Raw genomic sequence first — 17128 nt, forward strand, 5'->3', positions numbered from 1 at the left:
AAATATTCAGTAATGAGAGGCTTAACGTTAACCCTTTCGGCTCTACTCCCTCAGTCCCTATTTTTATTGTTCAGAGGTAACCAGGGTTAACCAATCACGTCAATACATCCTTCCGGAAATCTCATACGCATATATGTGACTATCATTTTGCATTATTACATAAATGGGATACTACTATTCCTTTTTCTGCAACTTAGAATAAAATCCAAACTCCTAAGCAAGGCCTACAACACTATACGATCTGGTTCCTGAAAACCTCTACAACCTCTGGCCACCCTTGTCCTTGCTAACCTTGCTCTTCCTTTCCCCCTTTTCTCAGCTTCTCAAACAAGCTAAGTTCTTTCCTTTCTTGGGGTCTTTGCACTTGCTGCTCCCTCTGCCTGGGATACTGTTTTGTTGACTGGCTCCTTACCCTTCACGTCTCAGATTAAGTGCTATTTCCTCACAGAGGTTTTCTCTGACCATCTTATGTCAAGTAACGTCTCCATCCCATTCACCTTAGACTATCATTCTATATATTTCCTTTGCAGAATTTACCATTATACACAACAGCTTTTTGTTTGTTTGTTTTTCTATTCCATCCCTCACTCACACACTAGAATGTAAATCAACAAGCTTTACTCAAAAGCAGAGCAGTGACTATCTTGCTTATATTGGATCCCAAATGCCTAACATGGTGGCTGCTATAAAATAGAGGCTCAATAAATATTTCTTGAATGATAAAATAAAAGGATAAATTCAATATTTTTACTATATATCTTAGACAGCTTTCTATGGCAAAACATGTAACTGTACCTCACTTTTTTCAATCAGCTACAGAATTTCTATTATATAGATACATCGTAATTTATTTAAGCAATCAGTGATTAATGCTTGAAATAGCTTTCAAATGCTTCTCTTGAAATTAGTTTCTATCCCAAAATAAAATCCTATACCTCAGACATATGCTTCTGGCCAATATGGAGTAACAGGGACTAGATTTACCCTCCTGCATGAAACAACCAAAAAACAGACAAAATATATGACACAGTTTGTAAGAAACTGGACATCAGGCAACAAAGACAGAAAACAAATGCAGTAAGCCCTGTGAGTGCCCCAGCTTATCGCCTTGCATAGTTTCCAGGCTATAGCACAGGGAGGAGGAATCCAGGCAGAACCTGGTCGACTCCTTGAGATGAGGAGAGAGACCAAAGTGGCTAGAGTGCTCAGGGGAGAGTACTAGCGAGGAGAGACTGTGTGGAGAGAGAACTCCAGAGATCTACAGAGGGACCCCTGGAGTATTCAGCTGAGTAACGATCTGTGCCTATGTGTGAGGAATCTACCTGAGACCAGGGAAAGCACCACCTGAAAGGATTAGAGGTGACAGTGCCAGGTGCTCACACAGGCTGGGAATAGTACCTGTTCCTACCAACGAGGCTGGGCAAGCTCAGGTAGAGGACTCAGAAGGATCTGGCTTTAGTAGTTAGGGGATAATTAGCTCTAGACTGAGCACTGCTCCAGTCCCACCTAACAAATTTTAAAAGCAAGACCGAAAGGATCAAACTTTTCCCAAGTAACTTAGCTGTTTCAGTTAAAAAAACCTCAAAAATATTTACAGGGATTCAAAAATATCCATCACTCAACAAGGTAAAATTCACAATGTTGGGGATCCAATTAAAAGTAGAAAGCGTGCAAAGATGCAGGAAAACATGACACCTAATCAGAAAAATCAAACAATGAAAACTGCCCCCAACTAAGAAGACAGTAGAATTAATAGGCAAGGACACTAAATTTGAAAAAATAATGGCTGAAAAACTTCCAAATTTGATGAAAACTATAAACCAAGATCCAAGAAACTCAACAACCTCCAAGCAAAAGAAACATGAAGACAACTATACCAAGACATATCAAAATCAAATTGCTCAAAACCAATGATAGAGGAAATCTTAAAAACAATCAGAAAAAAATCTTGTACCTCATAGGATCTTTATGCATTTCTGCTCATTTGTCCTGAGAAGACCACCCTACTTCATCACCTCCAATCAGGCCCATGTGAAAATAGTTACAAATATTCTCTTCATATACCCATGCTTACAAATTTCCTTAATATAAGTTATTGTCTACTAAGGAAGTACTAGTATTTGTCTTTGATTTATTTTGAGAACTATTATCTCAAAAACCATTGTCACATATCCAAAAACAAATAGATTAACCAACCAACCAACCAACCAATTCTTATTGATTTGAGACCCACAGATAACTTTCCATTTGTATCCAATCAAGTAGACTGAGCTGATGATACATTTTAATAGCCTATTCATGGTTGTCTTTAACTTTTATATTCAAATTGCTTAATTATAAACAGCTAAACCTCTAACTAAAATGTAAATATTATTTAAAAAAATTTGAAAATGTATATAGGATGTTTAGGATAAAGAGATTCTTTCATTTTAAATAGTTTTGTGTCCTATTTCACATAGTCCCCTGTTCTTTCCAGCCCTTACTTCTTTGACATGTGTCACTGAGTATTAATAAACATCCTCAAAACAGACTAAAGAGGAGACAAGTAAGAGATGAAAGAGGGAGTGCTCATCACCTGATTAGCTTTCCAGCTAGAATGGCAAGTACATAATGACAAACAAAATACCATTTCCCAATTAAAACAAATCCTAACAATAGCAAGTTTGATATTAGAAAGAGACGTCTTCCTGAGTTTTATCAGAATCACTCTGAACCCTCTCAGTTCACCTAACAGTTGTCACTGGACCCTAGGGGTCCACCACTCCCAGTTTAAGGGAAAATTTTTTTCCTTTGGCTCTCCTTAGTTGGGCTGAAGCAGGCTAAGACTTTCAAATAGATTTTACTAAACTCCAAGTGAAACATAGAGGAAGAACGCAAGAAAGGTAAAAACACTGGCATTTAGAGTACAGGTCTCTGTTCAGCGGCTTCCTCCCAGGGCTCAAAGGCCCTTACCCATTCAGTATAGCATAACTTCAGGAGTAATTTGATGGCACCTCCACGGTCTCCATGTCAACAGTGCTACCACAACCCAGCTCCTAGGAGACATCTTGCTATTACTGTGGAGAAGACTAAAGGGAGAGATTCTTATCATGTCCATGATAAGATGGACAAGTCTTACCGTATCCATCTAGGATTGTTTCTTCCCAGTCTGATCCAGGAATTTGAAAAAAGATGAGTGATACCATAATACCTTCACCCTTCAGGTAAGATTCCCCCACATATCCATAACGGGAATTACATTTTATACTCATAGACCTAATGCTGTAACCATATCTTAATGCAAAATGAAAGTAACATTCACATCACAGCTTATACATATGATTAACAACAAACTTGTTTGTTTTCCTTATAATATTGAATAAATTATCTACAATCTAATATACCCCAAATCGTTAAAACAAAACAAAAGATAGTGAATTGAATGAGAAAAAATTCTTGGTTTTAGCTGAGTAGCCATGGGGGCTTTCTTCCTTCCCACTTTCCCGAGGGCCTGCAGGATAGCAGGGACTTTAGCCAGCTAATGTCAACACTGTTCTCAGGGCTCTCGGTACGGAGACTTTGACTCTTGGTGTGCATACCCCCAGCACTGTTCCTAGACCTGAAGCTTCCCTGATATGTTTACTGTTACTCAGAGAAACTAAGAGCTTTCTACCCTTTCTCACACAAACCCATAAATATACAGAAAGGTGCAGGGTATGGTGTTTTGTCTCTTGAAGTGTTCTTGTCACACATCCTAGTCCTGCGGAACCAGTATGGGAACTGAGAGATTCTATGTATTGTTACTTCTCTGCTTATAAGTTGCCTTCACTAATCCACTTTGCTGCTATTAGCACTATGTGTGTCATTGGTGGTTTTTGTGACCACGTATCTTGTACAACAGTTGGTATCCAACAAAGCCCTGATATCATGGATTTCTGGAATGGAAGTACCCAGGTGTGGAAGAATTTCTCCTTGGGGTCAGTGGTAATTCACTTGGTAGAGTTACGATGGTCTCAGAAGCGATGCCCAAGGATGGTAGACGTTCTAAAGTGGTACACTAAAGAGGGTGACTATTGGTTAAAAAGTGGCTTGAAATTTAATTCTGTCCCCCCTCCTTACCAGTTTAGAGATTTCCATGAGTCCTAAGGTGAAGGGTAAACTACAAAGAGTGATGGCAGCCCCTTTACAGGGGAAAGTAGGGCAAACTCCCACTATCCCTCTATTAAAACATATGAAGCAACTGGCCCCTATGGAAATGAAGCCAGTTATTGTGAGGACTGCTCTATAGGACACCAGCAGAAAGGAATCCAGCAGTATACAGAATCAGAGCTGGGTTCTCAACAGATCCACTACCATAAGTTCTTGGAAAGATCCTTAGAGGCTTGGCTTGCTTATTTGCATGATGAGGGGACCACAGTGGTATTAAATGAAGCTGAGTAGGGGGAAGCACATGTCTCTGTTACAGAATGAGCAGTCTGGGTTGACTAATAATGCTGGGACAGCTGTTGCCACCCCGTTTCCAAACTGGATGCTTGGTAGCATTGGTAAAATATATCCCCATTGGGGTAATTTTCTTGAGACTCTTGAATGTGAGCTGGACTAGATCTACAGGGGATGTAGCTGCTGAGATGCTGGCTGTGTTAGCATGATTGTAAGAAAACCCAGGGCTTGAGAGGGGAAGGCCTGACAACATGCCCTTGGTGCAGAGAATGTTGGATGACTGAATCAGAACAGGTGCACCTAAGGGGACAATGGCTTTGACTTTACTCCTTCATCTTGGAGTCACTGTTAGAAATCGAATAGTTCTTTTAGGTCATACAAGCCCCATCTCAGAGGGGGAAATGAAAAGAGAGAGTCTAATAAGTGGCAGAGGTTTCTGCACAAAATTAAAAGAAAAAAGGAACAAAGGAAGGATAAGATAGACAGGCTAGACTACTGCAGAGGCTCTGTCCCAACAATAAATGTGATATTGCTCATTTACAGAAGGATTGACAAGACAGAGTTGATGTTCGCATAATTCTAGAGTGTGGGAGTGTGGTTCTATTCAAAAACTTAAAAGACCCGCCGAGACTGTAGAATAGAGATCTGTGAGATGAGACACAGAATATCAAATGATTCATAGACTTGAAGAGTGGTCAAGGAGAGGGTGAGTCACCAGATTAGGTGAAGGTCCCTGGGGAGGAATCTCCTTCAGTGATGCCCCAAACTCTCTGGTAAGATCGTACAGCTTCTAGACTCTTTAGAAAAGGACTCGGAGAATAGAACGGAGGGACTTACCCTATATCATTTTGACTCTTTTGAAATGGGACCACGGGTGGGAATACTCACAGTCATCAGCTCTACTTTATGAGTCTGATTCAAGTCCTGGACCAGGGCTTCTTTGTTCTCTGATCTGGGCTCTTTCAAACTTAAGGAAGACTATGGCTGGGCTCAGTCCCCAGGTCCCCCTCCAAGGGATCACTAACCATACTCCTCAGTTCATTGTGCTGGAAAGAAGAGTCTCAAACATTTATGGGCTTGCTAGAAACGAGAGACCAAGTATCTATTGTTGCAGAATGCAAAAGAGCATCGGCAAACAAGTTCCTCTATTGGGGTTGGTATTTGGTGTTACCTATGGCTGAAAGACCAGAATCACAATCACTGCAAAGGCTTTTGGACCTTTAGTCTGAACTCCAGTAGTTCCTTTATCAGATTGCATACTGGCATGGAAACACTGGGGTATTTAAGTCCTGCACAAGCATGTCCACGTATCAGCTAGACATTTATTGTGACCTCTACTGGTAGCTTCCATAACTGTTGGCCAGGTATGTTGCCAAAACTCATCTGTATTTACAAGGCCTGCCTAGGTTGTGCAACAATGTTGCATACCTGGAGGAGAAAGAGATTGTGTTTCATAAACGAGAATAGATTCAGGCAGGGGTACTGAGCAAAACCATTTCACAATTTAACACCCCTGTTTGATACTAGCCCTACAAGTGCCTATGACTGAAGTCTCTCGCAAAGATACTGTGATGGCATTTGTTAGCTTTTGAGTATCTGATTTCTGCTAGTCACTGAATGGTATACACCTTTTCTGGATATGGAATTACTGTGCCTCTTGCATGTGCAGACAATATACATACTATTAGGACTGAAACATATTTGTTATATATCAGGGTTTCCAGAAATGACACAATCAAACAATTGGAATTCCTTTCATAGCTGCTGCCAATCAACAACGGGCTTGCCAACACGGTACTGGGTGACTGATCCATGCTCCTTCTTATCCATAGGTAGTATAGGATGCTGGAATAGCATTCTAAAAGATAGCTACACCAACCCCTTCAACAATGACCTCTCTAAGACTGTCTGGTCTGGCTGCCCTCTACTGTTTATACTTTGAACACTGCTTATCCCTCAGAAAGGTCTCTCTATTTTGTTAAAGTTCCTTGGTATCCTAGAGTGGAAGAGCAGAAATGAAGAATCTGCTTAGTATGCTGGGATTCTGAATTTTTATACCTCAGTATTCCTCTCCTTTTTTGGTACCTATCATGATTTTAACAGGTGGCTGGGAGGTTTGTGTTGTTCATATTACAGACGACTGGATAGACACAAATGTCCACATACTCCTGCTTTCCAGATGACACTTGCAAGCTACACCCTCAAGAGGAGCAATTGGGATTCTCTGTTTACTCCAAACAGTTCTAAATTTCTCTTGTACAGTCACTCTACCTGTGGGAGATTTTGCTGCAGTCCTTATACCATACAGTGTATTCCACCTGGAAGACATCTTTGGTGGGAAAATGATAACTTTCGGTTTCATGTGGAACTTATTGTTCCAGAAAAAAAGGAGAGACTGTATGGATCACCTCTGAAGATAATGATGGATTTTGCTTGGGTATGAACATCCTAATCACAGAAGGTGAGAGGGTAGTTGGAGTGTGAATAATTCTGTTTCTTACAGATATGAACAAACTGTACTGAATAACCCTCTGCAGCTATCCCACACAATGACATTCACTTCAAACCTATCACGATTTTGGATTTGTCATCCTCAACCTACTTAACTGTGGGGGACCTTCGGAGCCATCTCCCAGACAACAGCATAGGAATCACTCCTCCTTATTCAGGGTCCTCATTTGCCCTGGCCATCTGTAATCCTGTCCTTCGTGGTTCTTCTGTGTAAAACTCTGTCTCCTCAGGGCACAGTGACACTCTTCTCCTGACATCTCAGCTCCCACTGATCCATTTCCCACATCAGGGGCACTGTTTTCTATTTCAGACATGCAGTTGAATCTAACTAACAGCACACTGGCAGTGTGCTAACCCTGGGGAAGCATAAACACCATGTGGATACAAAATGTAGCATTGAACCAGACTGGTTAACACTTTCTGTGATCCAATGGAGCTTGTTTTCTTATGTGAAAGGCAGGATCTTCCTGCCTCCTACTTGGACATAACACTGTCTACACCCTTTGGGAATAATTATGAGACCTTTTATAAAGACTCAAACTGGATGGTTAGTTCAGTTGTTTAGAGCATGGTGCTAACAGAAATTCAAAATCTAAAAGGCACTGGAGACTTTCCCAGCTGTGGTCTCCAGTGCCAGCATCAGAGCCTACCTGCAGGTATCAGGGACACAGGCTTTCATTACTGTGCACAACAGCTCTTTCCTTGAATAGGTACCTATGAAGCTGAGAGTATGACCCACAATCAGCTGTCTTGGGGGACAATGCTCCTATCACTGAACAAATTAGCACTGATTCCCTGACTTGAATAATATTATATAAATGCACAGCTTTGGACTATTTGTTGGATAGTCCAGGGGATGGCTCAGGGGAGCTCTGTATCTCCTAATGTTGCGGTATATTACTTGTTTTGGAATTTCTCTGGCTATCGGATGTCGCCTTCAGAAGGCAGCATTTGAAATCCAATTGATAACCGTTCCAGATGGGAAGGTATACATGTAGTGAGCCACCAAAGGTACAGGGTAGATGAAGGGGAAAAAACGCGTAGTTTTAGCTAACTGGCTACAGGGGCTCTCCTCCTTCCCTCTTTCCTGAGCCCCATCAACAAACCAGCTTAGTCACTGAGCTGGTTTGCAGAGGGACAGCAGGGCCCATAGCTGATGTTGGCACTGTTCCCAGGGCCCTCAGTGTGTGGACCTTGGCCCTTTGTATTTACACTCCCTAGTGCTGTTCCCAGGTTCAGAGGTCCTTTAATATATATGCTATTGCTTAGAGAAACAAAGAGTTTTCAACCTCCTCTTGGAGTAACCTAAAAATGTAGAGTAGTATGAAGGCAGGAGTCTCTCTTGGAGTGCTCTTGTTGCTTGTCCAGTCTCCATCCGGATGAGGCACATCCCTGTGGAACCACCATGGGGACTTAGGAGAGACTGTGTGCCTTGTTCTTTCTCCTCTTGAGTTACCACGTCTGATAAACTTAGTTGTCATAAGCACTGTGTGTTTCGCTCATGCTGTGGGTTACCTTGCATCTTCCACAACATGAATTGAATTAATATTTTTCTTTGGAGATAATCTAAGATCTGATGTCTTCTCCATGTAAAATTACTGATTATAATAATATTACAGGGATTTTTAAAAAACCTGTGCATTTAAGCTTTTAATTAATTTGTTAAATCTAACTTTATTAAGAAGAGATTGTGCTTTGAGACCTTTTAAAAAGTGATAAATGAGAGGAATAGAATACTGCATATCACAAATACCGTATTAACTTTCATTATTCATTTATTTCATGGTAGTTTCTACCATTTGGTACTTATTCATCCTTATCAGCCTTGCCTCTGAGATACAGGACTTGTCTATATTATACCTGTATAAGCTCTTATTCTTTGTCTTCATATATGCTATATTTTTTCAATCAGATTATGAGCTCTTTGTGGATAGAGACAGGTTAATTGATTCTTTTGAATCCAAACTGTGCTTAGTACAAGGCACAATATAGGTGCATATTAAATACTTGATGATTAAAATCATGATTTTTTTTCTATTTTAATTAGCCGTAAGATAAAGAGAAGGAATCTACACCTGTTATTTGATAACTTCTATTGCACTTAGAAGAATATAGCAACTGCACATTCATCAATGAATTAATAAAAAATTTATGAGAAAATAAGCTTTAGGTGAAAAATTATTCCTACTTTCCCCCTGTACTAAGAAAGGACTACAAATAACAGTATAAAGTACAATTAATATTTATGTATCACTTTGTAGCTCTTTTAGATCCACCATTTGACATGATCCTTATAACAACCAAAGAATTTATATAGAGCCTATTAAAATTCTGTTGTATAGGGGGCTGGCCCCGTGGCCGAGTGGTTAAGTTCGCGTGCTCCGCTGCAGGCGGCCCAGTGTTTCGTTGGTTCGAATCCTGGGCGCGGACATGGCACAGCTCATCAAACCACGCTGAGGCAGCGTCCCACATGCCACAACTAGAAGGACCCACAACGAAGAATATACAACTATGTACTGGGGGGCTTTGAGGAGAAAAAGGAAAAAAATAAAATCTTTAAAAAAAATAAATTCTGTTGTAGAGAGGGAAATCAGGGTCCAGAGAGGTTAAGTGGTAGGGCCTGAATGGAAACCGAGGTCTAATAGCTACAAATTCAATCAGAGAGACCCAAAATTAAAAAAAGTCCCCTGTAAGCTACTCTTATAAAACAGCATGGTGCTGGCAAAAAAACAGACACACAAATCAATGGATCAGAACTGAAAGCCCTCAAATAAAACCACACATCTAAGGACAGCTAATCTTCAACAAAGGAGCCAAGAGCATACAATGGAGAAAGGAAAGTCTCTTCAGTAAATGGTGCTGAGAACACTTGACAGCTGCATGCAAAAGAGTGGAAGTAGATCATTATCTTGAACCATACACAAAAATTAACTCCAAATGGATTCAAGATTTGAATGTAAGAAGTGAAACCATAAAGATCCTAGAAGAATATATAGGAAGTACACTCTTTGACATTGGTCTTAGCCACATCTTTTCGAATACCATGTCTACTTGGGTAACGGAAACAAAAGAAAAAGTTAACAAATGGGACTACATCAGACTAAAAAACTTCTACAAAGCAAAAGAAACCATCAACAAAATGGAAAGACAACTCACCAACTGGAAAAACATATTTGCAAATCATTTATCAGACAAGGGGTTGATATCCAAAGTATATAAAGAACTCACATAACAACAACAACAAAAACAAACAACCCTATCAAAAAATGGGCAGAGGATATGAACAGACATTTTTCAAAGGAAGATATACAGATGGCCAACAGGCACATGAAAAGATGCTCAACATCACTAATCATTAGGGAAATGCAAATCAAAACTACAATGAGATATTACCTTACACCAGTCAGAATGGCTATAATTACCAAGACCAAAACCAACAAATATTGGAGAGTGTGTGGAGGAAAGGGAACCCTCATACACTGCTGGTAGGAATGCAAACTGGTGCACCCACTATGGAAAACAGTATGCAGATTCCTCAAAAAACTAAAAATAGAACTACTATATGACCCAGCTTTCCCACTACTGGGTATCCATCCAAACAACTTGAAATCAACAATCCAAAGTAACGTATGTGCCCCTACCTTCACTGCAGCACTGTTCACAATAGCCAAGACATGGAAACAATCCATGTGCCCATCGACTGATGACTGGATAAAGAATATGTGGCATATATATATCCAATGGAATACTACCCAGCCATAAAAGACAAATTCATCCCATTTACAGTAACATGGCTAGACCTGGAGGGTATTACGCTAAGTGAAATAAGCCAGACTGAGAAAGAAAAACACCATATGATTTCACTTATATGTGAAATATAAATAAACACATGGACAAAGAAAATAGTTCAGTGGTTTCCAGGGAAAGGGGTATGGAAGGTGGGCATAGGGGGTGAAGGGGAGCACTTATGTGGTGACAGACAAGAAATAATGTACAACTGAAATTTCACAATGATGTCAACTACTATGAACTTCAATTAAAAAAAATGTTTAATTAATTATTTAATTATTTAAATTACAAAGACATTTGATTAATTATAAATACAATTATTATTTACTTTCTTAATTAAAGCATTTTCAGTTTGCCTGTGGTAATGTAAAGTACTATGCTTAACATTAGGGAGAATACAATGTTGTACAAAGAAGGATGTTTAAATTTAAGTAATATAAATAAATAGTACGTATATCAAAGTGCCAAGATAACGGCATAATTATTTGGTTTTCTAGGTGTTCACACATAGTAAAAATTAGTTCCACTTAAATAAGCTGGGGAAGTTTATAAAAGGGCTAAGATTTGAGCTGGGTCAAGAAAGAAGGATGAAATTTAGATGGTTGAAGAGAAATCAAATTAGCATTATATTGAATAGAATTTGGCAAGGCACAGTATGCAAAGACACAGAGGGAGGAATGTACATGTGCTGAGCAACAGTGAGTGGACTGGTTTATGTAAATTCATATTGGAGAACAGCATAAAGATTTTGAGGTTGGATTTATAGAGGGCCTTGAATGCCAGGATACATTCAGATTTATTACGTCATCTTATAGGTAACACAGAGTCAATCAAGGTTTTGGAGTAGAGACATGATACAATGACAAAATGTAATAGAAGGAGGGGATTGTATATGGAGAAGTCGAGGAGAGGTGTAATAATCCAGGTATGTATTGATAAAGAACTGAATTCAGTAGTTTTGCAGAGATTGACTTCACACATTTTGAAGGAAAAGTTGATGTGCTAGATAACTTCAATTTTACATGCCCAGGTGACTGAGAATGATGTGGCCCTCAATCAAATTGAAGAATATTTAAGCGGTCTGGGGTAGGGCTCAGGTATTTTTTTTTAATCTTCTCAGGCAATTCTCATTACAGCTCAGGCAAAGCCACTTGCCTGGACATTTCTCTATTTGCTCTTAAGCTATACCATGCAGCCGCACCCTCAAGTGACTCACAATTTTGTCATTTTAAATTAGATTTCTGTACTAACACTTTAATTTCATTTCCAACAAACTCCTTGTCTTGACTCCTCTGATTCAGCTTAAAACATCATAATTTTTCCACTGAGGATTCCTTCATCAAATTTATCTCTGATTCCACTTTTCTTACATTATATTCAATAATTTCCTACAGCAATTCCACCTTCAAGATCTCTGTCTTCACATTCTCCCTGTTTCACCTGAGTTTAGGGTCCCCCTACTTTTTATCCAGGCTACTGAAATGGTCTCACAACTGACTTCTCCACCCCTTTTTATTCCAATTCAATGTGTACTTCACTCCCAGATTATTTATTTTAGCGCAGTTTCCCTGCCTAAATTAATCTCTGCCCTCAAGAGCTCACAGTCCAGTGGTAGAGACAGCCATGTATACCAAAAATTATGATAAAATACTAAGTAGGGTATATAACATTTTCCTGTTTTGAGCCCTTTAGGAATTCTGTATTTATACCATTGATGGCTCTGACTTTACTCTCTAATTTGCAAAGTCCTAATATTTCTTAGAGTCGCCTCTGGGGCCGGCCACCCCTGGATTAGAAAGCAAGTATACAGGATAGAAGGCTATCTGGAAAGGCTACAAGTTCCCCAAATACACCAATCAGAACAATTCTGTTTTTCTTAGACATTGGGGTTCTGCATACGATTTTTTATTTAAATAATTTAAGCTAAAAAAATTGGTTTTCACCCATTTCTCTTGTCCCCTGCCCCCTGCCTCTGGCAACCACCAGTCTGTTCTCTGTATCTATGAGGTTGTTTTTTTTGCTTTCATTTTTGTTTTTTTTTTGATTCCACAGACAAGAGAGATCATACAATATATGTCTTTCCCTGTCTGACTCATCTCGCTTAGCATAATGCCCTCAAGGTCATCCATGTTGTTGCATATGGTAGGATTTCACTCTTTTTTATGGCTGAATAATATTCCAGAGTGTGTGTGTGTGTGTGTGTGTGTGTGTGTGTGTGTGTGTGAATAACACATTTACTTTATCCATTTATCCATCAATGGACACTTAGGTTGTTTCTTCACTATTGTAAATAATACTACAATGAACACAGGGGTGCACATATCTTTGGAGTTAGTGTTTTTGTTTTCTTCAGGTAAAAACCCAGAAGCAGAATTGCTGGATCATATGGTAGTTCTCTTTTTTAAATTTTGAGGAACCTCCATACTGTTTTCCATAGTGGCTGCACCAATTTACATTCCCACCAACAGTGCACAATGCTTCCCTTTTCTCCACATCCTCACCCACACTTATCTCTTGTCTTTTAGTAAGAGCCATTCTAACAGGTGTGAGGTGATATTCCATTGTGGTTTTGATTTGCATTTCCCTGTTGATTAGTGATGCTGAGCATCTTTGCATGAGGCTGTTGACCATCTGCATGTCTTCTTTGGAAAAATGTCTTTTCAGGTCCTCTGCCCAGTTTTTAATCAGATTGTTTAGTTTTTTGCTATTGAACCGTATGAGTTCTTTACATGTTTTGGATATTAGCCCCTTATCAGACATATGATTTACAAATATTTTCTCCCATTCAGTAGATTGCCTTTTCATTCTGTTGATGGTTTCCTTTGCTGTGCAGCAGCTTTTTAGTATGATGTAGTCTCACTTATTTATTATGTTTAAATTTATTTATTTTCTCCATGCTTAAAAATATTTTTATTTTAAAATATTTTAAGTAAACAGTTAAAAAAAGAAACCACTACACTATCCTATTAAATCAACATGCTGACCCATCTACATCAATTTTTAAAAAGAAATAAAAGAAAACTGAAGGCTTCATGTACCCCTCATGATTGCAGCGGCAACTCCCGCCCTGGGGAGGCAGAGCACGACTTCCACACATCATTCCAATACGTGATTTTATACTTACTTCATATAATTTGAATCTACAGCAAATCTGTTATTGCACAAAACAATAACAACACCGTTTACTATATGCCGACAACGCGTACATGCCAGCCACTATTCTAAGCAGTTTACATGTGTTATTTCATTAACAGCTTCCCTTGCCCTGCCAAACATAATTTTTATTTAAAAAAAGGGTGGTTCCACCACTAACAACAAAAAGCTTGAAAAAACTGCTTTATATAATTTCTAGACATCTAAGAGATTAATCAATCCCCTGTCTCCACTGGACTGTTAAACTTCTACGTGGCATAGATTATGTTTTATATATCGTTGATCTCCTGCAGTGCCTAGAAATGCCTGGCACATAGTAGACATTCAAAAAAATGTGTTGAAAGAAGTTTTTGTCTCTATGTAGGCAAGAGCTAAACCGTGAAGCCTGTAAGCACTTTTGGCCCCATCAGAACTTAAACATTTAGAAATGCCCAGACATAGAGTTCTGAAAAGTTAAATTCAAGATGGTTTATTGAGCACATAAATGAGCTATGTAGTGTGCTAGTTAATGTAACAGAAATGGAGTCAGCAAAAGAGTAGTTTAAAGGGAGAATATCTAGGATTGTATGGGAACACAAAACTCAAGACAGGAAGAAGTTCAATGGGAAAGGAGGTGATCACAAATTTCAAACATGAACAAGATTTCAAGATGAATGTGGATTATGATAAGGATCTTAGATTTAAACAAGTTACATCCAGGGATATTGTCAGAATGGATGCTTGTTGCAAAGGTTAAAGTTTGCTGGAAAATTTGAGAATGGGAAGGAAGAGAAATGGAGCAGCAGCTATAAAGGATAATAGAGGTGAAGATTTTGTCTGCTAGATAAGAAAAAGAATAGTTTATGTTTGATGTTAGAAAGAGCAGCAGAAGAAAAGTCATGTTCAGGGAAGGAATATTTATCAGTGAAAGGGGCATTATGAGTTCAAAAGGAATGGGAATCAAGGGTTTACAATGTTTATCCATGAAGCAAATCTGATTCTAGAAGCACAAAAATATATTGAAGGAGTAACAGGGTCTTTAAAAATATGGTTTCTTTTATTACTTTGTAATAGATTAATAGTTCCTACCTTCACCACTCTCCATGCCTTCTACAAAAATCCCCCCACATTGAGGAAGGATCCAGTACCGGCGTCTGTAACGATCCTGGCCAAACATCATCGAACGCAAAGAGTGAGAAGCGTCAAAGAGCTTCCTTCTGTACTGACTCTGTTGCTGTTAAAAAATGATGCATATAATTAAGCTATGGGTGTTAAGTGCTTTAAAAATTAATATATAAGTGACTTTACACTTACTATGACTTTAGAGCAGATAGATTTTACTACTGGGAAAAGATAGCAAAAGAGCTAAATAGTAACATGCCTGACTTCAATTTCAGTAATATTTATAAAGATAGAAATTACTTTGTGGGTAAATGGAATTATTTTTGTTGTCATGGATTAAAAATATAAGTTTATGCTATCTGATATCTTATAGTAAAGCATGTCTTATACTTGACAATAAACAATGTGATCAGGTATTTTATTGAGCCAAAGCACACTGGCTCAATTCTATTTGTTACAGTGTATAACAAATAATACTTGTATATGTAATTGATCATACCTGTATATCTCTATTTTTATTCTGATGCTGTATATAATCATATATGCACCATATAACTGAATTTTGGGATAAATCTCTGATGACTCTAACATTGATATAATATATGGGTATCTGATAATACTTTTAAAAACTCATTTTAACAAGAAGTTCATCTAAAACTTCACTAATGCTTCTCAAATGCAATTTTTAATGAGAAGTACATAAACATGTACAGTTTGTAAATCCAATGCAAATAAAATTCACAAATATACTAATTTAAAATAAAACATAAGATGCTGAAACTATCACCATAAAATTCAACTGAATTTTAAAAGTAATTAATTCCAAGAAATAAAACTATGCATTTATCAATATTTTGTATTTAAATGAAGAGCTGAAGAATACAGGTGAGGATTAAGTTTAGTTCCATGTTTTAAGAGGCAGGCTTTTAACTTTGGCATTAAATTTTTAAGGTTTAATTGTGAGAATGTTTCTAGAGCTCCTCATTTTAATTACTTACAAAAAGTTTGTTTTTATTTAGCAGCCACAAAAATTAACACCATACAAGGTGGATTTTTAAAACACTGCAAAAAAGATGTAAACTGTAATCTGAAAAGTGCTTACTTTACTCAGTTTTTCAATCTGTTTTTCTAGCTCTTCAACACTTGCTGCTTGGTCACCTTCATCCTATACATAACAAAATACAGTATCATTTACCTGTTTTTAAGATTTATTTATTCAACCAATCAACAAATATTTAATGAAAGCCTCCTATATGCAAAGTACTAGGAGAGGCACTACGGGAACAAAAAAGACTCAGTTCTTGCTCTCCATAAGCTAATAATCTGCTAGGGGGACACATAAAACATTACAGTGAAAAAAAAAATAGTAGGAAGCTATAAGGAGCTCAAGAGAAGGAGAGAGTTAAGAGTTGTGGAGTTCAGAGGAGGGTGAGATTACTTCTGATGGGAATCTCTACCAAGAGAGGCTACGTGGAAGAAGCTGTGTTTTAATTAGCTACCAAAGAATGGTTAGGAATTGATCAATCAGAGAAAAGAAGGCACGGCATTTCAGAAAGAGTGTGATGGATCTTGACATGAGAAGTACATGAAGAGGTGAGGTGAGAGATGAGCTTAGGATTAAATTGTCTAGAGCTGTAAATGCTTAGCAATGGACAATATGATTCTTTGAGGGAGGTTAAACATCAGAACTATGCCTTACAACAATTAATATGGCAATAGTTATAAGATGGCCCGGAGCCGGGAAATGACTAGAATTGGCAAATCTAGTTAGCAGATTGCTGCAATAATTCAAGAGGGAAGGAAAATGTGGGTCTTACAGGGTAAAAGAAATAGAAATAGAGAAAAGCAAATATATATAGGAGGTATTACATAGTTAGAATTGTTAAATCCTGGCGAGTCATGGATATGAGGCAGAGGGATGAGAGAGATGAAGGAAGAAGTAAATTATGAGGTTAAGTGTTTAAATCTGGGAAACTGCAAAAATATTGGTACCATTAACTGAAAGAGTCATTTTTAGAGCAAAGAAGATGTTATATTTTTAACACACTGAACTTCTAGAAGAAAAATAATCCCTACTGTATATAGTACTGATGTCATAAATGGAAATTTCACATGTGATTTTATGAAATTTTTCATTCTAGAAAATGAATATAAG

General features: G+C 38.1%; 1 protein-coding gene across 50 annotated transcripts in view; it reads right to left on the reverse strand.

Annotated features, from left to right (window-relative positions):
- Positions 1-17128, reverse strand: part of BAZ2B (bromodomain adjacent to zinc finger domain 2B) — a 290353-nt gene that overhangs the window by 34086 nt on the left and 239139 nt on the right. For all 50 annotated transcript variants that reach the window (XM_070507912.1, XM_070507924.1, XM_070507921.1 and 47 more), the window contains 2 exons: positions 16076-16138; positions 14941-15085 (listed from right to left, as the gene is read on the reverse strand). In XM_070507912.1, coding sequence (XP_070364013.1) covers positions 14941-15085; positions 16076-16138 — 208 coding nt within the window. The remainder of the gene's footprint in view (positions 1-14940; positions 15086-16075; positions 16139-17128) is intronic.

This window comes from Equus asinus, chromosome 4 (assembly GCF_041296235.1).
Source record: "Equus asinus isolate D_3611 breed Donkey chromosome 4, EquAss-T2T_v2, whole genome shotgun sequence".
In the NCBI taxonomy this organism is placed as follows: Eukaryota; Metazoa; Chordata; class Mammalia; order Perissodactyla; family Equidae; genus Equus; species Equus asinus.